At 38.7% G+C, this 27224-nt stretch overlaps 1 protein-coding gene across 1 annotated transcript in view; it reads left to right on the top strand.

Annotated features, from left to right (window-relative positions):
* The window catches only part of PLXNA4 (plexin A4), a 946574-nt gene that overhangs the window by 671524 nt on the left and 247826 nt on the right, over window positions 1-27224 (top strand). The window contains exons 7-8 of the mRNA XM_077468718.1: window positions 2833-2986; window positions 20182-20281. Coding sequence (XP_077324844.1) covers window positions 2833-2986; window positions 20182-20281 — 254 coding nt within the window. The remainder of the gene's footprint in view (window positions 1-2832; window positions 2987-20181; window positions 20282-27224) is intronic.

Raw genomic sequence — 27224 nt, 5'->3', positions numbered from 1 at the left:
AATAGCCACATATTCATCATAATATAGATGTGAACACACATTTTTTCAGAAAATAGTTATCCATAGTGTCAATGTTTTTAGTAGTTATTGGGTGTTGCTATGATGAATTCATGTTTTTATACATATTGTTATTTCAATGCAACTACTCAATTTGTTTATGTATTTATAGTTTTATTTTTATTTACACTTTTCTCATATATTTATTCTTATGTTCATTATTACTATTATTATTATCAATGTTTATTTTATATATTGATCTTGTTATATACATCCATTTTCTTTCGTTATATGTTTTTTCCCCAGTTGCATGTTGAGTCGCTTATACCAAGTAGTTTTAACTTTAATATTGAAAGTCTTACTGTGGTGGTGAAACCGGATATGGTTCCTTTAAAAATATGACACTTCCTGCAGCTGTCTCCCATTCCATTTCCTATTTATATCCCATTGGCTGTTTCTCTCACAGACCTGAAGAAGGGCTATGCCCCAAAACGTGTCACAACAACAGCCTCACATCATCTTTCCTCCCTCTGGCTTGTGCCTCATCTCTCTGCACTCCAAGCCTCTTTCTGGATTCGGGATCTCCAAGCACATGATGGATGCTTCCACCAGCCGGAGCTTGGTAACGCTGCTCCCTGGCTTCCCATTCTTGCCCACCACAGCAGGTCAGTGAGACCTGTTTTCCAATTGACCAAATCGCCAGACGTCCCTATTGGATGCCCAGCACTTTGGTGGAAGTGGGATAGAGTGGAGAAAGCTGCCTGGAGGAGACACAGGAGAGAAGGAAAGGATACCCAGTAAGTGCCCGAGCCATCCGGGTGTGGGGTGCTGTGAGTGTCCCATGAGCCACCTGCGTGGGGGGTTGTTTTGAAAATGCCGCAAGGAGCCACCTGTGGGGTGGAGGAAGGGTGCTGTAAAAGTGCAGTGAAAGTGCCACGTGCCACTTGTGGTGCTAATCTGTTTACTATCTGTGATGCTGACTTATATACCCTATCTGTGAGGCTGAGCTGTATACTCCTGACACTATGGGTGGAAGCAAGTGCAATACAGGGAGGGTGTGGTCTGGCGCCCCCATTCTAAAACTGTCAGGGACTAGATTGTAGACCTACACAAGTCTGGAATGGGCTACAAGACCATCGCTAAGAAGCTTGGTGAGAGGGTGACAACAGTTGGTGCAATTATTCGCAAATGGAAAAACACATAACGACTGTCAATCTCCCTCAGTCTGGGGCTCCATGCAAGATCTCACCTCTTGGAGTTTCAATGATCATGTGAACGGTGAGAAATCAGACCTGACCTACACGGGAGAATCTTGTCAATGATCTCAAGGCAGCTGGGACCATAGTCACAAATAAAACAATTGGTAACACACTATGCCGCGAAGGAATGAAATCCTACAAGATCCCCCTGCTCAAGAAAGCACATGCACAGGCCCCTCTGAAGTATGCTAATTAACATCTGAATAATTTAGAGGAGAACTGGGTGAAAATGTTGTGGTCAGATGAGACCAAAATAAAGATCTTTGGCATCCACTCAACTTGCCATGTTTGGAAGAGGAGGAATGCTGCCTATGACCCCAAGAACACCATCCTCACCTTCAAACATGAAGGTGAGAAAATTATGCTTTTGGGTGTTTTTCTGCTAAGGAGACAAGGCAACTTCATTGAATCAAAAGGATGATGGACTGGGCCATGCACCATCAAATCCTGGGTGAGAACCTCCTTCTCTCAGCCAGGGCATTGAAAATGGGTCATGGATGGGTATCTGTGATTGCCAACAAGTACAAAGTCATGTTTTGTGAAGTGGTCAAATACCTATTTTGCTCCTTAAAATGCAATTAGATGTATAACTTTTTTGAATTTTTTTGTGTTTGTTATTCTGTCTCTCACTGTTAAAATAAACCTACCATTAAAGTTATAGCCTGATCATTTCTTTGTCAGTGGGCAAATATACAAAATCAGCAGGGGATCAAATACTTTTTTTTCCCCTCACTGTGTATGCCTCACACAAATCAGCCTCTCTCACTTAGTTACAATGTACAATCTCAGTGAGTGAAGACTGGAAAAGATGTTCCAGCAGCACACCAATCATTGTGTTCTTATACATTGCACCTCCCAAGCCTAAGCACAGTTAAGTGACTGGAGCTAAATTCATTAATTTATGGTAAGTGCCGGTTCACACAGGGGCGACTCAGATATGACTTCAAGTCGCCCCAAGTCACCTCAGGTCGCACAACATGTAGAAATCAATGTAAGCGAATGAGAGCTGTCTTAATGCACACTACTGAAGTCGCTCCAACTTCAGAAAAGGTTCCTGTACTACTTCAATCTGACTTGTAGGCGACTGGTACCCATTGATTTCAATGGAGGTCGCCTCCAAGTCGGATCTCCGTCTATACAGAGGTGACTCTCAGAGAATTATCAGCTCTCAAAAGGAGTTCCCCCCTGAGAGCTCATTCTCTGATTGGCCACGCCAAGTCGCCTGGCCTGGGGCGACTTAAAGTAGTGTTGTAAGTCGCGTCCAAGTCACATCAAGTCACGTCAAGTCACGTCAAGTCACGTCCAAGTTGCCTCCAAAAGTCGTGTTGCCCCTGTGTGAACTGAGCCTAAATGAATAGTTTTTATATATGTATACAAATATTATCCAAATAGGCTTGTTTTTACTTTGCTGTAAAAGTGAGAGTAAGTATGTCTGCAATATGTTGTCTCCACTAATTATATAGAAAATAAGAGCAACAAAATGAACCAGTCAGTAGCCATGTACAGTTTTCTTATACCACAGTCAATAGTCATAGTTCTGCTTTCGATTAACTTCACTGTATTTTTTTTTTTACAGCTGGTGTTGGAAGCTTACAATGTACCAGAGCTGTCCGCTGGCGTCAACTGTACATTTGAAGACCTTTCAGAAATGGATGGCTTGGTGGTTGGAAATCAGATCCGATGTATTTCCCCAGCAGAAAAAGAAGTACCCCGTATTATTACTGAAAATGGTAGGATCATGTAGCAATATGTTTAGGCCTGTTATTTTATCAGAAATAAAGTTAAAGCTCACATCTGAGGCCGTGTACACATGATCGGAATTCCGGCCAGAAAAAGACAGATGAGAGCCTTTCATCGGAAAATGCGACCGTGTGTATGCTTCATCAGAATTTAGATGTCCGAATTCCCGCCAGCCAAAAATTGATAGCATGTTCTCAATTTCCCCGATGGAAAAATTTTCTATCGGAAATTCTGATCGTGTGTATGCAATTCCGACACGCTAAAAATCACGCATGCTCAGATTCAACTACGAGACGGAAGCTATTGGCTACTGGCTATTGAACTTCCTTTTTATAGTCCCGTCGTACGTATTGTACATCACCATGTTCTAAACTAACGTAATTTGGTGTGACAGTCGGGAAAACCATCAGAGCTTCTTCCGGCGAGAATTCCGATCTTGTGTACCTTGGCATCAGTATAATCAGTCTGAATGTGAACAGCTATAGTATTTTGTGCTTGTGTGTGATTATCAGAATGCCAACAGATGATTTGGCCCCAAACAACATTGATAATGGTAGTTTAACACCGTCATGACCAGAAGTCATTAAAGCCTAGATGGCCAGACCTAATTTTGCAGCATCAATGCATGATGGTTAACTTACTAATGACTATATGAGTAATCTGCTTACCTAAATCATTTTTACTACATTTTATGGGTGTAAACTTTTTATATTTGATACACAGTTTTAAAAATTGCTCCGCTCCCGTGTCCAGTTTTAAGCCGATAAATGCAATTTTATTTATTTTACGTAACAGTTTTTAATCAAATCTTTTAACTGTCTGCAGGTTACATGTGATCACCAAAAATGGCTAAAATGGTGATCACATGACTGGAAACCTTGGTAATCAGTTCCCTACAGTAGTGAGTGAGAGGCTCAGAATTCATATGCTCCTAGTTCTCAGCTGGAACATAAAGTCATGTTCTCACTGTATTAGGAACTATGCCAAAGAATGTTAATCTATAGATTGTGATTGTGATTGGAAAAAGAATCATGATTTAATTGCTTGTGTCATTGCAGCCATTTAGTATTTGATTGAGTCCATCTGGGTATTGATTGGTGGTAGATGTCATACAAAAGGTGTATATTTATAAAGCAGTGAATATGACATTTACCAAACATTCACTACAAGGGAATCTTCCTAGTGCATGGGTTTAAATTGACAGGAATTGATTCACCTACAGTAAATGCTAAGTTTAACTGTTTAACTGATTTATAAATATGCCTCAAAGTGTTAATAGTAGTACAATAAGTCATACCGTTGCAACTTGACAGATGCAAATCACATGACAAATCACACCCTCTTGTCGGTTGTCGGCAACGGAACTGTTCAGATCAGTGTAATGCCAACTTTATAGTGCCACACCGATTTGAAAAAGAAGTTCTGCTCTATTTTTGCCGATTTCAAGTGCAAAGTCACACAGCCAAGTCACACTTGAAGTTGCCCTGACTGGTGGCTTTGAAATTTCAAGTGAAGTCGTACGATTGCAAAGTCAGATGCAGTGTGAACGGGGGCTACGTTTAGAGTGGTTGAATCTACCATCATGATTGGTGAACACAATACCATCCTAATGGAAATTGTAATCTTGCAGTACAGAAATTAAACAGAGTTAACAAGCACTGAGTTAAAAAGTTAAAAAGCACTGCAATACAGTATACGATTCAGGCTTATGTTGTGGGTAGATGAGGTAAAAGGTACAAGAAGAAAACCTATTCAAAGGTTAATTTGTATTCACTGGGTCTTAAAGTTTAATAATCATAAATCAAAAGCATATTGGAAACTTTTAAGAAACCAGAAGTGTAAAATGTTGACTTTCCAACCATTGCATACTTATTTCTAATTTGTCTTACATTGGATGCACAAATGCACTTCATATATGAAACACTTGTAAAGAGGTTCGCATAGTTTTCAACATCAGGAATATTGAGGACATTACATGTTTGAACTTTTTAACTGTAAAAAAAATTCCATATATATATATATATATATATATATATATTTTTTTTTTTATTTTATTTTTTATTCATTCGTTAATTTATTTCTGGAGAAGAAGAATAAATGCTTAAAATGATCAAGTTTAAATATTGGTTACAGCCCTCAACTAGTCTGAGTTTAAACTGATCAATGTGAATGATGATGTGAACAGAGATGCTCAAGTGATGACATTTTATGTAATAAATATACAGTACATACAGATTTTTTTGGTTACTTTACTATTTTATATTTACAGACAATGATTTGAATTCCTTTGCTTCTAAAGCCTATGTCTAGAAGCCTTTCAATACTGTAGACTTATGACAAAAATAGAACTGTAAAAATGATATAAAATATTAAGTACAAGGAAAAGGTCAGTTTCATTCAGTAACAGTAAAGGTAGTAAATATGGTGCTTTCACACTGTGAAGAAAACAGAGAACAGAAAATGACTTCAAAGGTTCTTGGGCCTTGAAGGTACACTCAGGCTTAATCGAGGTTAGAATCAGAGTTTACAGAGTAAATCTTATATTATCTTCCCTCTGGGCTGCATATCTGAATAAAGCTCAGATGAAATAAAAAATAAATAGATTGCACTGAATTTTTAGTGTTTACATACACACAGTAAATGTGCCCAACAGACACACAATAATGCCTACATAATATCTGCAGTAAATGTAGGCATGAGATAACAATTTGCACTTTGACAAATAGTAATTTGCAAAGCAATAAACTACGGTTTATTTGTATATGTTGTACTAAATATGTGGAGCCAAAGCTGGACAAATGCTTCTAAAACAATTCTAACCACTTCAGCTCTCATTCAGGTTCTTTTGGGCCAGAGCAATTTTTGTATTTCCACTATGAGCCTATTTTTTGGAAATATTACTTAAAGCCGAGCTCCAGTCAGTTTTTTTCCCCTAAAAACACATAGACACGCTAGTCGCAGGTTACCTAATCCATTCCAACATATGTTGTAAATGTAGTCTTTTTTTATCACAATATAATTTTTAATGAGTCTTTTTTGTTATATAGTTATGCAATATACTCAGAGTAACCTCTGTAACAAGAATGCTCCCATCTTCAGTGTGGGCATCAGAAGCCTGCTTGTAGCTTCTTCCAGTATATGGTGCTGGAACCTCCCGATCTTGCGCATGTGTTGCAGCACACTGGTTGAAGAGAAGGCATTGACTCCTGGGATTGATGACACTTATATCTCAGGAGCCACCGGGCGGCTGGATTTGACATGCCTCGCTACAGCGAGGTACAACGGAAGTGGAGCTATTTACTGACCAAAGAAGGTAATACGTCTTATAGGAAAAAACTTTCTGAACATTAATGGAACTGTGAACAGCAATGCCTGGGGCCGAACTTCTAAAGTAGTGTGAAACTCCGCTTTAAGATAACAAATGTATACATCCTATTTTATTTCCTATTTTATTTCCTATTTTTTTTCATGAAGTGACGGACTAAGCACTTTTTGGGCAATATTGTTTTGTAAAAAATATTTTATTTTTATGGAGTCTATAGACAAAAAGACAACACATACAAAAAAGTTTTAATTTTAAATAAAGTAAACCCTGTAATCTCTAATATAGGGTATTGTGCTAGGGAGACGTGTTGATTGATTTGCTAAAGGCAAAAAGACTGTGCACTTTGCAAAGTTGCAGTTGCTCCTTAGCTTCGTAAATGAGCAGAAGCTCTGCTGACTTCCATCGTCCAATCATGTGCAAGCAAAAATGCATTTATTTTATTTTCCTTGCATGTGATTGGACATCATTTGCAAAGTAAAGTCTTAACTCATTTACTAAGCTCTGGAGCAACTGCACTTGCAGAGGGCAACTGCTCTTTGCAAGGTGCACAGTCTATTTGCCTTTAGTAAATCAACCCCATGGAATCATGGACTATATAGAGATGGCATCAATATTTTTTAGTTTTTTCTTTTCAGCAGCATGGGTAGCATTATATCAGCTAGTGGCTACAGAGAATTAAAGGTGACACTACATATTTTTTTTCAAAGACATGTAGCAGAATACCCTTTGGCTTACATTTATAAAGAAATGGTTTCTGTTTTGTTTTTTTGGATATGTTTTATAACAGAAAGTAAAAATATTGTTTTTCTCTTTTTAAAAATTTGTAGTCTTTTTTTTTTTCATTTATATAATAAACATAAAAAACCCAGTGGCAATCAAATACCACTAAAAGAAAGTTTTTGCACCATCTGTGCAAAAAAAATGACACAAAAAATTTAATTAGGGTACAGCGTTGCATGACCGCATAATTATCAGTTAACCGATTCAGCCCCGGAAGATTTTACCCCCTTCTGACCAGTGCACTGCGTCACTTTAACTGACAGTTGCACAGAAGTGCGATGTTGCGCCCAAACAAAATTGATGTCTTTTTTCCCCCCCACAAATAGAGCTTTCTTTTGGTGGTATTTGATCACCTCTTCGGTTTTTATTTGCAATAAGGGTATATTGATTGGTTTGCACAAAAGTTATAGTGTCTACAAAATAGGGCATCGTTTTTTGGCATTTTTATTATTATTATTTTTTTTTACTAGTAATGGCGGCGATCTGAAATTTTTATTGGGACTATGACATTATGGCGGACACGTCGGACAATTTTAACACATTTTTGGGACCATTGGCATTTTTACAGCGGTCAGTGCTATGAAAATGCATTGATTACTGTAAAAATATCACTGGCAGTGAAGGGGTTAACCACTAGGGGGCAATCAAGGGGTTAATGTGTTCCCTATTGTGTGTTCTAACTGAAGGGGGGATGGGACTGTGCAGGGGAGATGACAGATCGCTGTTCATACTCTGAGTTTACACACACAGATCCTGGTTCTCCGTGTGCCCCGAGCAATCACGGGAGCCTAGTGATGATCACGACCGCCAGGCATTCGCATCGGCTCCGTGGGCAAGCAGGGGTTGCACACACGCCCCCTAATGGCCACAGGGTGAAGCAACGTTACATAACGTTGTTTCGCCCAGCCGTGCCATTCTGCCGCTGTACAACTGCGACGGATGGTCGGCAAGTGGTTAAAGTAGTGCAGCGCTAAATAGCAAACAAATTGCCTGATCATGAAGGAGTTAAAACCTTCTGGAGCTTAAGTGGATATGCATTATATTCAAAAATGTTTTTCTTTTCATTTCTATTTTAAATTTGAATGGGTTGTTTTGCAAGGTAAGGGTTTTGCATATACTTTATAACATTATGTTTGGTAAGATTCCAAGAACACAAAAAAACTAATTATTTTCAATTTCTTGTGTAGAGACTACCCTCCTTTTAGTGAATACGAGTAATGTTTATTCGGAAACCACAAATGAATGCAACTACTGGTTGCCCATTAGAGATACAAAAAAAGATATTAATATCTGGCAGAAATAAGCTATTTCTTCAGACAAGTAGAATTAATAGGATTAGGTTGATAGCATTGCTTGGGATCCTTTATCTGTTTGGAACCATTTTCAAGACATGCAAAATATTTGCAAAACTTTTAAAAGCTTGTCTTCAAATGCATATGAGCACAAGTATAAAAAGTACATTTACTAATATATCACAGTACGCATGTTTTTATTATTATACAGTATTTACTGTATATACTGCCAACAGTTTGAGCAGCGCTTTACACTGTTAGGGCAAACAGTACAGTTACAATACAATTTAATACAGGAGGAATCAGAGGGCCCTGCTTGTTAGAGCTTACAATCTCTTGCAAAGGTTTAGAGTAGGGTCTTGCCTGAAGCTGAACTCCAGCAAAAATAAGCTAAATCTTCAAACAAGTAAAATAATTAGAATTATGGTGATAGCATTGCTCGGGCTCTTTAATCTGTTCAGAACCATTTTCAATACATGCAAATACATGCAAATATATATATACAATACATATGCAAAAGCACAAAAAGTACATTTGAAAACATATGTCACATGATGTCAATACTGTTTAGGATACAGTAAAGTGCCATTGATGGTTTACTCAGGGCACAACTACACAATAAAAATCCAATGTCAAGTACTTGAAATTAGAAGCGTCTGTTCAGCCCAATACAAGTAGAAATTGTAGCTACTCTTCTAACTCTTTTATTTCCATACATGCTCCAAAAACACATTGGCAGTTATTTACGAAAAAGGCAAATCCACTATGGACTGAAAGTGCACTTGGAAGTGCAGTCGCTCTAAATCTAAGGGGTAGATCTGAAATGAGTGGAAGCTCTGCTGATTTTATCATCCAATCATGTGCAAACTAAAATGCTGTTTTTTATTTTCCTTGAATGCCCCCATCGGATCTACAGAAACTTTACTTCCAAGTGCACTTTCAGTGCAAAGTCGATTTTTCTTTAGTAGATAACAACCCTTGCTCTTTATAAATTTTGGTGGTGAAACAAATTAGCTAGTGCATAAAGTTCCAAAGGTAATATTTCTGTAGGTTATACAAAATAAACTGGTTACTGATATATCACGTTTATATTTTTTTCTAAAAAGTCTGCATGTGTTTAGAATTACTTACAAAGGTTAAATATCATAGTTACATCACGCCCATTGGAATAGTGTGTAATTCTAAGTAAATAACCATGTGAAAAGAATTAATGGTAAACTATTAATCGACCTATATTTAAAATACAGTAATATTACATATAGATGGTTTCCCTAAGACTCTTTGTGGTCAAGCATGAATTCATTAACATAAAAACACAGCAAGAAAAGTTTATTACATTAATAAATCTCAGGACTTTTCAGAAGCTTCTTTGTGTATACAGGCAATTAAGGTTATTCACATGTGGTGCTTTACTGGAATTAGCACAAAATGGAGCAATTACGTTTAAACAGCTTTGATGTACTGCAGATCAATTGGTTTGCATAATTTGTAATTATTATTTTTGAGAAATAGTATGTACAGGTTTGGAAACATCTCTATCTTATTAATTCACATGTTTGCCAGCTTTGTCCTTAAAGAGGCCCTATCATCAGACCATTCATTTTAGAAAAAATCCTTCCCATAAGATTATATGTGCATTCAACATATTTTTTGCACGTTGTTTAGGGTGGCACAGTGCCTTAGTGGTTAGCACTTAAGCCTTGTCAAACAAGGTCAGGACTGGGGGCCAGAATATTATTTGCATGGAGTATGCTTGTTCTTCCTGTATTCATGTTGGCTTTGTTGGCTATCCAAATGTAGGACTACCCTTATAGGAGTCACTGGTTAGGATGGTTCTTCTGTTCTTTACAATACATCAACCTCTTTAAGAACTTCAGCCCCTCTGACACACTAGGTTGTTTGTACAAATCATGCAATATCACAGAAATACACGGAAAATAATACTTAGTACCCAGTAATAGTACTGCATCAAAGAAAACAGGCATTGAACCAGTTAGTAAAGACAAACTGAACATATTGTCAGCTGGTATACTTGGTAATGAAGTACGGGTAGAAATAGATTAACAATGGTAATAACACAATTTAACATGCAGGGTGATTGGTAATAAGGACTGGGCATAAGATGAAACTTGAGGGTTGATTTACTAAAACTGGAGAGTGCAAAATCTAGTGCAGCTGTGCATGGTAGCTTCTAAGTATAATGGCGCATACACATGACTGGACTTTCCGGCAGACTAGGTCCGACGATCTCCCGACGGACTTTCGGTGGAGTTCCAACGAACTTTCCAAACGAACTGACTTAGCCGCACACGAACGGACTAGGTCCGTTCAAAAGTCCGTTAGTTTTGAACGTGATGACGTAAATGGGACTAAACAAGGAAGTTCAATAACCAGTAGCCAATAGCTTCCCTTGCATTGTATTTGGTCCATCGGACCAGCACAAAGACGAGCGGTTTTTTCAGATTTTAGTTTGTCAGAATTGAGTCCATCGGATATTTGTTCTATTTCTAGTTCTGTTGGATTTTTTTTAGAAAAAAGATCAGATTGTCCGGCGGACTAATCCCTTTGGACCTAGTCTGCCGGAAAGTCCGGTCAAGTGTACGTGGCATAACTTGTTCAATTACGCTTTGACAATAAAACCTGGAAGCTGATTGGTTTCTATGCAGAGCTGCACCAGATTTTGAACTCTCCAGTTTTAGTAAATCAACCACTTGGCATCCAGATTGGTATAAATAGTAGTGAGGTCATCTAAAGTGCAGCAGTAGGCAGTGATACAGCTTAATTTACCAAACACAGGAACTATGCTGCCAAAGTGCATAGATTGTGACTATGCTAGACCTAGACTGGCTGGATATGCACTGTTTATAGAAATGAAGGAAAGGGGAGAAGAGAACAAAGAGACCTCTGGCCAGGGCCCTTCCCACTGATCCTGGGGGCAGCAGGGCCTGGATAGGAGGGGCGGTGGGGGAGGCATATGGAGGAACAAATCCCCTCCATTTTCCTCCTGCAGCCACTGAATGCTTATGCGAGGGAGAAGAGGAAGGCTTTTAGTGGCTGCAGGAGAAAAATGCAGGGGATTTGTTCCTCTATATGCTCCCCATCCAAGTGTACAGGGGCAACATGTGCGCCATTGCAATCGTGACCTCTGTAGTTACACCCTTGGCATGAGTGACAGTGGTGGTGGTGGGGATAGAATCAGTGGCAGCAGCGGTGTTTGGGTGGGGGATAGGATCAGTGGCAGCGGTGGTGGTGGTGGGGGGATGGGACGAGTGGCAGCGTTGGGGGGGGTCAGATCAGTGGTTGGGTGGTAAAAGGATCAGTGGCAAAGGTGGTGGTGGTGGAGGATGGGATGGGGTGAGTGGCAACAGTGAGGGGGGATGGGATGAGTGGCAAGGGTGGTGGTTGGGGGGGTGGGATGTTATGAGTGATAGTGGAAGGGGGGATTGAGTGGCAGCGGTGGGGGCATTGGATGAAATGAGTGGCAGCGGTGGTGGAGGGTTGAGATCAATGGCGAGGGTGGTGGTGGGTTGAGATCAATGGTGAGGATGGTGGTTGGATGGATGGGATGAGTGGTAGTGGAAGGGGGATTGGATACTCCCACCTGATTGGCTAAGACACACAGCTGGCACCATTGTCTCCTGCTGCTGTCAATCAAACTCAGTGAGCCATGGAGGAAAGAGAGGGGGCAGGGCCAAGCCCCGGCTCCATGTCTGAATAGACACACAGAGCAGTGGCTCAGGGGCCCCCATAGCAAGGGAGGGAGGGGCCAGTAGTGATGGCAGGGGGACCCGAGAAGAGGAGGATCTGAGCCAGTAAGTATGGCATGTGTGTTATTTTTTTTAAACAAAAAACAACAAGACTTTGGTATCACTTTAAGGTCTTTATTCAGGTGATCACTGTTACAGAATGGCAACGCTCTATTCTTTTACCCCAGTTTTTCTTCTTTGTTGTCACACAGGCTTCTATCGGACACAACAAATGGCCATTTCAACACTCTTTATGCAGACATGTTTTATATGTGTCACAATCAGCATCACTGAGAATAAAAAAAAAGTTTGCAATTATTTTTCTGTTATTCAGTTTGCATACCCTAAATTGACAAAAGAAATATTAATATATATGATGTGTCATTTTGATGATAACACACAATTACATAGTATATAGCATGTAATATGAGAGTGATAAAATGTTTCATTTGGGAGCCATGTTCAGGCCAATTGTGGTGTGGGAATGCGCTGCTGTATTAATTCTCGATGGCACCCCCACCACAGGTGCGCTCATGGGCATCAACATGCATGGTACTGTAGTACCAAGTGTTTGGTGCTGCACAATTTTAAAAGTTGCTCCTGCTGTTTCTGTGCATTCAGCAGTCCATTGAAATGAATGGGCTGTTAAAAGCGCTCTGCACAGGAACATGCAAGGGTGCACCCTTTAGGATGTGAACCAGCTGTTGGGTTCTGTGATAGCAATTTATTTAAAAAACAACTGTGCACCATAACTTAGGTTCTCCCCATCTACAATTTGATCATTCAAATACTGTCTACTATTTTGCTTTTTGATTTTGGCCCGCATGAGTTCAGATGATATCTGTAGAACATATCAAATTGGCCAGGTCTATACCATGCACATTTAACAGCATCTAGATTTTAAATTGCTGCCTTGGCCATTAACAAACAACAGCATGCTTTCTTATTGTTCATATTATTTGGCAGAACAAATCAATGTATAACACAGTGCACATAATCTGCAAACCCTGCCATCACTTTTGTGTCAAAGAATAATATCTGTATTCAGTCATCTGGGCTATTAAATGAGAGTTTCTTAACAAGGTTGTCAAAACAACAAGTGGCAGATGGGCAGCAGTGCACTACTATGACAGGTACATTTACACAGCAAACTTCTTCCAGATAGATTAATTGTCAAGGTCAATTTGCAGTGATTGATTAATGAATCATTTGGTGGAGGAAGAAAATAATTGAAGTGTGGGGTCGAAGGGGGTCAAAAACTTGCATTTAATCATTGACTGCTTTATAAAATTATTATCATTAATTAACTCTAAACATTCCCTACGTGTCATGCAATGCGTGATGAATTGTTACAGAATTGTATTTGTCTAGAGATTTAAAGTGAACCTCACTCAAATTTAACTTTTATCTACATGTCCTGTCTGAGAGAAGACACCAGATACCTGCATTTACCTTAAGGCCCTTTTCACACTGGGGCAGTGGGTCCGTTGGCTGTATAGCGCCGCTATTTTTAGCTGTGCTTTACTGTAAATTTAGCGTCACTGTTCGGTTGCTAGTGGGGCACTTTTACCCCCCACTAGCGGCAGAGAAAGGGTTAAAACCACAGCAAAGCATTGCTGCAGCAGTGCTATGCCGGCGGTAAAGCTGCACTGCCCATTAATTTCTATCAGCAGGAGTGGTATACACCGCTCCTTCACCGCTCCAAAGAAGCTGCTTGCAGGAGTTTTTTTTTAACGTCCTGCAAGCGCACCGCTCCAGTGTGAAAGCACTCGGGCTTTCACACTGGAGAGACAGGAGCGGCACTTTACAGGCGCTATGCATGTGCTATTTTTAGTGCCGTAGCGCTGCCCATTAATTTCTATGGGCAGGAGTGGCATACACCGCTCCTTCACCGGCTCCAAAGATGCTGCTTGCAGGAGTTTTTAAACTTTTACCCCCTGCTAGCGGCTGAGAAAGGGTTAAAACCACTGCAAAGCGCTGCTGCAGCAGCGCTATGCCGGCGGTATAGCCGTACTGCCTATTCATTTCTATGAGCGGGAGTGGTATACACCACTCTTTCACCGCTCCAAAGATGCTGCTTGCAGGAGTTTTTTTTAACATCCTGCAAGCACACCGCTCCAGTGTGAAAGCACTCGGGCTTTCACACTGGAGAGACAGGAGCGGAGCTTTACAGGCGCTATACATGCACTATTTTTAATGCTGTAGCGCCTGTAAAGCACCTCAGTGTGAAAGGGGTCTTAGGGCTCATGCACACTGCAGCTCAAAGAAGCTCAAAGAAGCTGCTCATATGGGCTTTTGAGCTCTTATTTTTATTTTTTCTGCCTAGAAACTCCCTTCCATGTTAGCCAATGTTTCCATTAACACTATGACCTTTTCAGGCGTTTACAGGCATATGCTCCGACAGACTTTAAAAAAAACCCACCAAACTCGCATTTTTAGAGGAGTTTTCAAGCAGAAAAGAAGCCTAAGTGCCTGAAAATATGCAAAAAATGAAAGAGCATGAAAAAGCACAAAAAAGTTCAAAGAAGCTAGAAAACACAGAACAAAAATAAAGATGAGCTGAAGGGAGGGTTTGGGAAAAAAAACGCTAATGCCCAAAAAAGCTCAAAGGAGCTCAAATAAGCTCAATAAAAACAAAAATGTAGAAGCTGAAATAAAAGCTCAAATGCTTTGTTTAGCTGCAGTGTGTATGGGCCCTTATTTGTCAGACATGCCTCTTCTGTGTCCCTCTCTAATTTATATGACTTTTCTTGCCAGTGGGACAATCTCATTGTCAATATCAGGACTTTGTTAGGAAGTTGGAAAACATAACCTAGGGGCATTAAACAGTTAAACAGTTAATTTTTGAAACTACTATATCTCACAATTGTGGTATAAAGTTATATTCAAAATGACAAAGTAAATAAAGAAGATTTACAAGGAAGGCTGTTACCTGCTTCAGTTAAAGGGGTTGTAAAGGCATACTTTTTTATGTTTTTTATCTTTACTAATTGGTTTGTTTGATCACAAACATATGTATGCAGATGATCATGTACAGATGTGCGTAGATGATCACAGACATATGTGTGCAGATGATCATTGGGACATATAATTTTAGTGTTACATATGTGGGGCCAGTCACCACACACATATGGGGACATGTGTGTGGGGACAGTGTTTTGAGGACACTATTTTGGGGACATTGTGTGTTTACATGTGTGGGAACACTGTGCCAGTGATCAGTGTGTAAAAAGCTGTAAAAAACAGCTCATACTCACTGATCACCGGCTGGATGCAGCAATCTGCTCTCTTCTCACTGACAACTTCCGTGTGAGGAGAGGATAGCCAATCGCCTAGAAACAAGCTCTCTATTTTCATCACATGATGGCTCTGATTGGACACATCCATCATGTGATCAGGAGGGCCAATCACAGAGCCCTCTTGCAGATCGGAGAAGCACAGGCACACGGGCCCACAATCCCCCTTCTTCTGGGGACGTTCCTGAACATCTACTCAGAAGGAGGAAGCTCCCACCAGGCTGTATATGTGCAGTGGCCGGGTGGGAGGTGGTTAAAGATAGATAAGATTTTTTTTTTTTTTCATCTTACATGCAATATAACACTCAACACAAATATAAATATTAAATACAATGAAAAAAATACCAATTTGGTTTAAATAAATTCAATTTTCTGGGGTTCTTTTTTTTCAGTGAAAATGATTGCCTATTGCGTTAATGATCAATACATACTTACAATCAGTGTCAGAAAGATGATATTTTTCAAAGCAATCAACATATTGAACAATCACTGTTACGTACAGTATATGGGCAGCATAAGAAAAAACTGCGCCTGGCCAGAAGAAGACCATGTTGCAGCTGGCTTTAGGATTAAAGAATGTCCAGATTCCTAGTAGAGTTCCATAGGAAACTGAAAATTTGAGGCATTCATTGCAAATATTTTAATGGGAACTTGCTCTGAGACACACATATAGACTATCATTGCTGATCTCCTTCTTATAAAGCTAGCTACCTGGCTGGCTCTGGCTTAAGTTTTTTTTCCCGTCACTTACATACTTAAAACAAGTAAATTGCAAAGCATGTCTGACCAAAGTTAAAACTGGTCAGAATCTCAACAAGTACCAAAGCCACTGGATCCACATGTTACTGAGCAATGGCAGCTTAGCTATTCTTTGAATACTGGTATTAAACTGGTACAACTAGTATTAGAAGGTGCACAGAATGGTTTTCAGTATACCTTACTAGACATATTTTAGATAAGTTACATCAACCTTCTACAACTCCTCTTATGAACATTAACATGTGAAATAATTTGCCTGCCCAGATATGTAATTAAGGGATTTATTTTCCAAACCAAAGAGCAATGTGAATTAGGTTGTAATAAACAGATTTCATTTTGGGTTGAATAGAACTGAAATGTAATTGGTTATGACATATTACGTCATTTAGGACAACATTTCTCATTGCATGCTGTGTTAAGTAATTTGAAAAGTGAAGTCAATTTTATATGTACGTGTATTTCCCTTTATCTCAAGAAATTCTGTCCTAATTATACTAATTAGAGGGAGTTACATGCATTGTATCGTTGCAGAGTTCTCCTTTATTTGTGCTTATTTTAGGTACAGTAGCTAATTTATCTGAAGCTCCACTGTGTGCCTGGTCTGAATAACTATTCATCACAGAAAGGTCTCACACTTGGCTGCCTTTAGTGTTTTGTTAAGATGTCTTTCTAAAGAATCCCTAGAAACCTCCTGGGAGGAGATACGGAGTGCAGGGTCAGTGTCTGATAATGACAGAAAGTTGGCAAGTACAGACTTTCAGCTCCCTGTGGTAAGAGAAGCTGTTGCTCAGAAAGTAAAGGATGCAGGGGATATGTGTGCTGAATGAATTGGAATCAAAACTTAAGACCACACCATGTGGCTGATAAATGTATAGTCTTTTTAGTCTTCTAACTCCCTAAAGTAGCTCTAAATTGTCGGTACTGCCTAAATATACAGGCATGGACTGCTGTTAAATAATGTAGAAGGCAAGGACCAGAATTGTAAACTGTAACAATAAAAAAGTGGTAGCATGAAAACAAAACATTAATACATGCAGAATCTCAAAAAGGTATTCTCTGTCTGGAATTTTTGTTACTTACTGAATATGACTTTTGAAGTTTTATGTACTTTTTAACCTTTTTCAAATGGTTTTTTGGCCAAACTTGTCTTGCATACACGGTCGCACAAAGTTGTCGGAAAATCCGATCGTTCGGAACGAGGTGATGTCAAAACATACGTTGGGAGTATAAATGGGCCAGTAGCCAATAGCTTTCGTCTCTTAGTTTATTCTGAGCATGCGTGGCACTTTGTCCATCGGAATTGTCTACACACGATTGAAATTTAATGATTGAATTTTGTTGTTGGAAATTTTTAGATCCTGCTCTCAAACTTTGTGCGACGGAAAAAGTCCGATAGAGCCCACACAAGATCGGATTTTCCAACAACATAATCCGATCAGACTTTTTCCCGTTGGAATTTCCGACAGTGTGTATGGGTAATTACAGTATTCATGGAGTGAATAATCAGGCTTTAATTAAAACTTTACCAGATATATACATGATATTGCCAAAAGTATTGGGGTGCCTGCCTTTACACGCATATGAAATTTAATGACATCCCAGTCTCAGTTCATAGGGTTCAATATTGAGTTGGCCCACCCTGTGCAGCTATAACAGCTTCAACTCTTTTGGGAAGGCTGTCCACAAGGTTTAGGAGTGTGTCTATGGGAATGTTTGACCATTCTTTCAGAAGCGCATATGTGAGGTCAGGCACTGATGTTAGACGAGAAGGCCTGGCTCGCAATCTCCACTATAATTCATCATAAAGGTGGTCTATCAGGTTTAGGTCAGGACTCTCTGTGCAGGCCAATCAAGTTCCTCCACCCCAAACTCGCTAATCCACATCTTTATGGACCTTGTTTTGTGCACTGGTCCAAATCATTTGGTGGAGGGGGGATTATTGTGTTTTTCAAGGGTCGGGCTTGGTCTTAATGCACCAGCTTACCAAGACATTTTGAACAATTTCCTGCTCCAAACTTTGTGGGAACAGTTTGGGAATGGCCTCTTCCTGTTCCAGCATGACTGCATGCCAGTGCACACAACAAATAAAAGACATGGATGAGTGAGTTTGGGGTGGAGGAATTTGACTGGCTGGCACGGAGTCCTGACCTCAACCCAATAGAACACCTTTGGGAGGAATTAGAGCAGAGACTGTGAGCCAGGCCTTCTCATCCAATATCAGTGCCTGACCTCAGAAATGTTAAACATTCCCATAGACACATAATTTAGCATGTGGACAGCCTTTCCAGAAGATTTGAAGCTGTCACTGCTGCAAAGGTTGGGCCAATTAAATATTGAACCCTACGAATTAAGACGGGGATGCCATTAAACTTCATGTGCGTGTAAAGGCAGGCACCCCAATATTTTTGGCAATATAGTGTGTGTATATATATGTGTGTATATATATATATATATATATATATATATATATATATATATATATATATATATATATATATACATACATAGTACCATTCTAGGGACCTCATGACCTCAGTGCTACTATTACACAGAGCGTCAGGTGTGGCGATTTCAAGGCAGTATAGTAGGAATTGGCCATAAATTGGCCTTTTAAAAAAAGTTTGTCCTTCTGTACCTGCCTCTATTCAACTTGTATTGTTTTACTACTATATACTTTGTCACTTAACATGGTAAATATTCAATACTGAACGTGTAGGGGTCTGCTTATAAGTGTTTTCACATAACTTTTACCCAGGATTCACACATTTCTCCAGTTAGAAAAACATGTAAATCTTAGGTGAAGGGTTTTTGAATCTTTTTTTAAATAATTTATAAATACACTCTGTGTTTTGTATTTCTGTTATTAAAAATATGTACCCAAAATGGTTATGTACAGTTTTTAACCTATTAATGTTAGGCTTTATACTGTATAGTACATAGAACAAGTAAACATATTTAAAAAAAAAAGTGACAAATGTAAGCGTTATTAATAGATAACTATTCTGGGAAAGCCTCTGGAAAAAAAAGTAGAATAATTTTTCTTTTTGCAATTTTAATAATGTTGGTGTGAAATACTCAGGGTGGCAGTATGTCATATGCTTTCTAGTAAAAATCTAGAAATGAACTGCTATATATATATATACATAAATAGTTTAAGACTCTTCCCCAAAGCAATAATTATTCTAAAAATATGGAGCATTCAGTTGAATTGAATTTGCATTGGTTTTAATGATCATGCTGAATCTGTAAAATGTTAAATCTCCTCTTTCAGAACGGGGCACTGGAAGTGGATGTATATAGTATTTACTTTATAAGATTTCTAAATATAATGTAGAAATTATATTTGCTTATGAGCCACTATTCTGCCAAGGTATATTAAGAACTTATTGTGATTTTTGAACGTTAGCCTGTTTCCCATAATTTATGAGGAAAATAATCCTACTTTATTTAGTGAGTGGAAAATAGTTAACTGTCAAAATATTTTAGAAATATGGAATAGTAATCTATACAACTGGTATATATATATATATGTTGCCCATAGCAGCCAATGAGAATTGTCTTATCATTTGTCTAATACAGATTTGAAACTAAAATAATTTTCCTAATAAGATCTTAGTTAAAAAGAAAATTCAGACTTGTAGTTGGGAGGAAGAGTAACGGCAAATTGTACACTGCCTGGTTATGTCATTCTGAGTGAAGATGCCTGTAACGTGGAAAATGATCATCTACAGCTTTGAACGCCTTCTTTCTTATCCAGCTTTCTTATCTATTATTAAAATGTATAGACCATTGTTGATTTCATTTTAAAGCTTAGAATCGTCAACCATTTTGATTAGGAAATGTATAATAATGTCAAGGTGCTCACTGTACAATAATAGGAAAGACATAATTCATGGCATTATGTAGTTTCAGTACTATATGACTTTGAAAAGTAAAGACACTATATTAAGTTAAACTGACTTAGTTATATTGTTCTTTACCTTCTAGGTGACCATCATATTGTCCAACTGCAACTTAAGTCCAAAGAAACTGGAATGACTTTTGCAAGTACCAACTTTGTCTTCTACAACTGCAGTGTTCATAACTCGTGAGTACTTGTGCCTTAAATGTTTTTTTTTACTTTATATAATAATAATAATGATGGAACAGTATTAAATTATTTTTAGATGATATTTCCTGATCAGGTCCACCTACTTTTGATTGAAAGCCCATTGGAGTGTGCAAAGCCATAGCCGTTATTCTGTCTAATGACAGATTTTGAATTTGACCACTGCTATGCACTGTCATTCAAAAGTGATTCAGACCTGCTGGGCAACTAGTCTCTCTAACAGGCTCTATCCACCCAGTAACCAGTAATTTCCCAAATATGGGCATTACTCATATTTGTGTAATGATACTGACTGCATCCAGCCCTTTTGCTTATATTTTGCTTCAATTTGCCACATATGTTGGTTATATCACCGATACTGGCACAAGTGCTTGCTTGAATTAGGTGCAGTACAAACAAATGGCAACTGCCCCAATCTGTAACAGCAAGGAGCACATGCAAGGGCGACGTATGTCAAACAAAAACACCGAAAATTCCTAGCTCAACTTACCAACAGCCTGCAACAAACCCGTCTAACGGTTCACGTTAAAAACAGGGGTTTAGTTTGCACACATTTGCAAATACATGTTGAAGAGGCAAGCTGCAGAGGTCGCAAAAAGGCACCCCAGTAGTATCTGCAGTCCTAACTCTATACATTTTGAAAGCCTTTTCAGTAGGAGCACAAATATAGTAATGGTTAGATATATATATATGACATGATATTCAAACTATATAACATGAAGACCTTACTGAAAGATTTCTGATACTTTATGTAAAGTCTTAAATTATTGTAAGTTCTCTCAGGTGAAGAGAACAAGTAAATCCTGGAATATAGTTCAAGTAACCTTGTACTTTTCAATGCTGTTCTCAAACACGAGGAATATGCATTCTGCCACTAGGGGGCACTGTTCCTCCAGTTTAGTTTGCTTGTGAGCTTCATGTTGCTCCTCCTACAGTTGGACGATTGTTGGGATACAGTAGACCAGTGGTCATCAACCCTGTCCTCAGGGCCCACTAACAGGCCAGGTTTTATGTATTAACTTGTTGAGATGCAGACTAGAATACTGCAAACACTGAGCAGCAAATGATATCACCTGTGATGTATTTTAGTTATCTTGCAAACCTGGCCTGTTAGTGGGTCCTGAGGACAGGGTTGATGACCGCTGCAGTAGATGGTAGTTTCTGTCCTCTCAGGCCTTAATTTATAGGTAAGAGGATATCTTTGTCTGACAAATTTGTTTATCTTTATAACCTTTAAATGATTGCTATTACTATTATTATCCATCATCACAGCATATTTAACTAAAGTTTGGTTGGTACATTGTTTTTTTCTTTTCCTCCTCTCAGTAAAATGGTGTGACCAACATCTAGAGTTTGAAAACATTTCCGCAGTGCAATTTCTGCTGAGAGCAAAGCTGCAATTTGCAAATATCATGAGAAGAAATATACTTTTCTAAATACTAAAAAGGTTGGCAAAACACATATTTCATGCCAGAGGTGCCCTAAAGACATTAAAAAATACTTTATGGAATGAAATAATGAGGACCAGAATGAAAGTTCAGTAGTAGCTTTTCCCTCCAGAGTTCTCATTTTAGAAACAACGTGTTTCTCCTCTAGCAGCATCTTCAAGTAAAGTGTTGCAAACCACTGCCTCCCAAAGACACAGGATCCCTTCATTGATAGATAACATGACAACTGAAAATCAGGACAACATTCGTCAAGCTTTTTCTAGAGTGATATATGCTTCTGGATCAGCATTGTCTATAAGTGAAAATGTCAATAAGACCCCAGATAGCTGCTCTACACTGGAAAGCATGAGATTAAAAAAAAAAAAAAACAAACATCGATCTCTGCTTTTCAGGGTAAAAAACTGGCAGTGTTTACATCTGCCAGCACCGAAAGTGATGTTGCTACAGCCTCCTAGGTTCATAGAAATAGTCGGGGACCATCCGTTCCACTGTCATCTGTACAGTAATCCAGAGCCATCGCCAGTTCAGCTTTTTGGGTCCCTGATCACACAGGAGAGGCCGGAGAGGCATCGGAGGGCAGCGGGATTTGGATGACTTTTACAAGATAGGGAATTGCTGGCTGAAAACAAAGATATACCTGGATGATGCCTATAGGCATCATCTATATATCACTACTTCCACCTAAGTATGTCACATGAAGGCCTTCCAGTGAGAAGTGGTTGAATAGCAAGTTTAGTTTGATTAATTAATGAATACATTTGATTTATTTCAAACATATTGCTTTTATATACACTGTATTTCACATTCCCAGTGTAACAAAATGCCTTTCAGGTCATAAAACGACTCCACACTGATTTTTTTTTTCCCAAAATTTCCATTTGTTTGGGGAAAGAGCTGCGAAAAACAAAATTTCCCATGGCTTCTACATTTCTGGAAATTTTACATCTCTAGGTATACCATAGAGTTGGTAAAATATCACTACTAGGTACATTAAAGACCTGTTTTCTGTTATTAGTATTTCTCCGGACGCATCTTTAAATATGGATAGCAAACCAGTATTACGTGCATGTGTTTTTTTGCTGAAAAGCAATGGCCATTTTATACAATTATTTTCCAAGACATTATTTATGAATTTACAATTAAAGACATATTTGTTGTAAATTGAGGCAAGTGTTGAAGTTGTAATGCATAATTTTAATATAGTACATGAATATTAACCTGAGGTTTTAACTCTTTATATAATACTCACTCAACTGACTTATCTATTAAGTCTAAAAAAATGTCCTTAGACTGCTGTGGATACAATATGTGCACACATTTTTTTCAACTTTACATTGACATAAAAAATGCATGGGTTTCTAGCCTTTGTGTGTATTCTTTAGTCAAAGATATAATACATAATTGAATAGCTTTCTCAATCCTTTAAATTATGCTTGTGTTCTGTCTATGCTTAGGGTCCGATAACAACCCAGAACCATGAGTGGTTCTTTTGTTAAACTTCCTGCCCTCATACCCTGAGCACTATGGTGCTCCCTACTGTTCTATTCTTGTCAGCATATTTATATCTGGAACCTGTGCAGTGCAATAATGGTTGTTTATTGTACCCAATGGATATTTTTTTAAACCCAATAATACACTGTTTAAAAATGTTAGTCACAGGTTCAAGAAGTAATTCCTCTTTTTTATACTAATGTATATCTTGGCCATATTAAAATTTACTGCATGTACTGTAATAGCTAAATACTTATACAAAAATAAGAAAAAAGTACCTGCGCTCAAATTATGTTATCTAATGGTGCGCTGCAATCAAATAAGCCCCTCCTATAGGGTAAAAATTTTTTACAAATTGTGGATTGCGCAAACTACCCAAAAAAGAATTATAATAATAATTATGCATATAAAATATATGAATATCTAATAGTACCGACTATGCTCAGTACTACTGTTAATTATACATAAATAACGTGCAAAACCTTGATAATACCACCTGTGTTATTTACCTAAATTACATACTATTCAGTGCTCCAAATCAATCTAAAAAAACAAAAAAAACACAAAAAAAAACAACAGTAATTTCAGTCCATGTATAAGCTCTATTCCTCAATATAACCTCAATATGTGTGAAGTGAGATACAATGCCCTTATCACAATTAACGGTAAAGACAAAAGTTAATTTATAAATGGTTAAATCTTCCTATATTCACGTGCGTAGCTCCACACCAAAATTCACCCTTCGTGCCATCAACACCTTGTGAAATGGCCACTCACCAGAAATAAATAGAAGCTCGTCTTTGGTTCATTAAATGGATAACCACTCCTTACACCCGGTTTTTCTCCAGTCAGCAATCCACTGGTTATTCAAACTCATAAGAAAACATGTAGAACCATCATAGTGTAAAACGTTTCAACTTCTATCTCTGTAATGGCTGCTTAACCACTTCCATTTTGCTGGCTTAAGACCAGACAACTTTTTGCGATTCGGCACAGCGTCGCTTTAACTGACAATTGCGGGGTCATGTGACGTGGCTCCCAAACAAAATTGACGTCCTTTTTTTCCCCACAAATAGAGCTTTCTTTTGGTGGTATTTGATCACCCCCGGCGGTTTTTATTTTTTGCGCTGTAAACAAAAATAGAGCGACAATTTTGAAAAAAAGCATTATTTTTTACATTTGCTATAATAAATATCCCACAAAAATATATTAAAAAAACACTTTTTTTCCTCAGTTTAGGCTGATACATATTCTTCTACATATTTTTGGTAACAAAATAGCAATAAGCCATTATTGATTGGTTTGCACAAAATTTATAGCGTTTACAAAATAGGAGATAGTTTTATGGCATTTTTATTAATAATTTATTTTTACTAGTAATGACGGCGATCAGTGATTTTTATTGTGACTGCGACATTATGGCGGACACATCGGACATTTTTGACACATTTTTGGGACCATTGTCATTTATACAGCAATCAGTGCTATACAAATGCACTGATTCTTGTGTAAATGACACTGGCAGTGAAGGGGTTATCCAGGGGGTGGCGGTGTATGGGTTAAGTGTGTCCTAGGGGCATGTTACTAACTGTGGGGGGGCTGGGCTGTGTGTTAGTGAACACTGATCTCTGCTCTAATCACATGGAGCAGAGATCAGTGTCACTTGTTGCTAGGCAGAACGGGGAGATGCTGTTTACATCGGCATCTCCCCGTTGAGCTTCCCCGTGAGACGATCGCGGGTATCCCTGTGGCGATCGAGTCCGCGGGACCCGCGACTGGACTCACCGGGTCCCGACCGGCACGGGCAGGGCGCCAAATACAAATGGACGTACCTGTACGCCAATTTGCCTGCCCGTGCCATTCTGCTGACGTACATCGCCGTGCACCAGTCGGGAAGTGGTTAATGCAATATCTTTTTCTATACCTCATTAATCCAGAATTAATGTGTACAGTATATACCATGCTGTACGTGTTAGCTTTTTCTTCGGTTTAGCATTCAGGTGCACAGTCTTATATTTTTGGTGATAATTTTATTACAAACAGTTCAACAACTCAATTCTTACATACTTTAGCAGAAGTATGGATAAAAAAAATAAAAAAAATATTCATGGCTGTCTATGTTTTGAATTGACACAATATCATACAGTATACATTTTTTATTTGATTTATCAGAGTGAGTGTCTGTTATCAATTTGAATAACAAGTATAGTATTGCTGCTTTATACTGCTGGGCTTGTTTTTATAAAATAGCCCCCCCCCCTCACCTTTACACACAGATACTTACATGCACACACACCTTCCTGCTGACTTTGGCATGGCTTCGGTATATGCTTTTAACAATCCTTAGATTATTAGTAGAAAATACTTGTGTATACTAAATACAGATGTTGCTTGAATGCTGTGGTAATCTCATGAGCATCGTAATGAGCATCAGATATGAACAAAATTTGACCTCAGAAGATTTATAGCTTATTCCAACCCATGTGTATATTGGATAATTAAAATCATTTGTTGTAGCTTAGTTTTTTATTTTTTTCAAAGGATTCTTAATTAGCAATCAGAGCAATGTTAAATATTGAAAACAGACTATTGAGTTTGTATTAGTTCCATGGTTGTTAAATAAGCTAGCTAACATAGGTCAGGGTTACACAAGAGTTACTCATATCTGTGATTTCACACCTCTCATTTTGATAGAATAATCCATCTTCTCCCAAATCTTACTTTCTGCCTTGATAGCACCAGAAAGCCTTGCGCAATTAAAGATATGACTCAATCCTCTTCTTCCCAGGTGTCATTGCTGGTGGTTGGTGGCTGGCCACTCAAGCACCCAGCACTGACACATAGGAGTGGGGAAAATTTTGAGCCTCTCAAGTCATGACTAGGAACTTAGTCACAGCTTCATCTTGTTGTTCCTACATGTAAATGATGCTGTGGTTGGAAGGGAAGTATACGTGGCTGTAGGGCTGACAATAATTGCTTTCCCTGTATGGGACAAATATTGTTTCTTTTAAAATGATTGTAAACCTTTACATATACCTAGGGAAGTGACAGGCCTCAGGTGATACACAGATATGAAACAAATCCACATCCAGATCCCCCTTTTTCTCTTGGTGTCAGGAAAACTTGTCAAAAGTGACTCATGCAGATAGCAGAGGAACAGGGCAGCAGACAGAAATTACACTTCTTTTGGCTTGAATTACACACTATAGAGTGATATGCTTTGTTCATATTTCATATCTGAGGTTTATAACCACTTTAAAGTTCTCACATTTGTTTACAGGCTTTGGTTTCCTATACATAGAGGTCAACACTGCTTAAAGTAAACCTTGTGGGCTTTCCAAATTTATAACCTGGGCATGAGGTGACAGAGCAGGCTTGTATAGGTGTCTCCATACATTCTAAGTACATTTGGAAAGTTCTCCATTTCCATATAAATCAGGGGCTGTCTTGCCCTGCAGCTTGCCCTTTCTCTCTCTCTCAGCTCCTGGTTGACCAAAAGGTGTGTAATGCGTACACACGACAGGACTTAAGTCCGGCAGACTTTCGACGGAGTTCTGACGGAGTTCTGACAGAGTTCTGACGGACTTTCCGAATGAACGGACTTGGCCACACACAATCACACCAAAGTCCGACGGATTCGACCGTGATGACGTATGACTGGACTAGAATAAGGAAGTTCATAGCCAGTAGCCAATAGCTGCCCTAGCGTCGGTTTTAGTCCGTCAGACTAGCACACACACGAGCGGATTTCTGGGTCTGGCAGAGTTCTGGCGGAAAAATTTGAAGCATGTTCCATTTCTAAAGTCTGTCGGATTTTTGCAAATCAAAAGTCCGCTGCAGCCCACACACGATCGAATAGTCCGCCGGAATCGTTCCGTCGGACCTTTGATGTCGAAAAGTCCACTCGTGTGTACGGGGCATAAGAAAAACTCAGTAATCAATAGGTAGCGGAGGTGAGAAGAATGATCTGTTTGCTTAATAGA

This window comes from Lithobates pipiens, unplaced genomic scaffold, assembly GCF_037356315.1.
Source record: "Lithobates pipiens isolate NorthernLeopardFrog02 unplaced genomic scaffold, aLitPip1_a1.2 Scaffold_8, whole genome shotgun sequence".
Taxonomy (NCBI): domain Eukaryota; kingdom Metazoa; phylum Chordata; class Amphibia; order Anura; family Ranidae; genus Lithobates; species Lithobates pipiens.
Note: the sequence above shows the minus strand (reverse complement) of the source record. Positions and strands in the feature narration are given on the sequence as shown.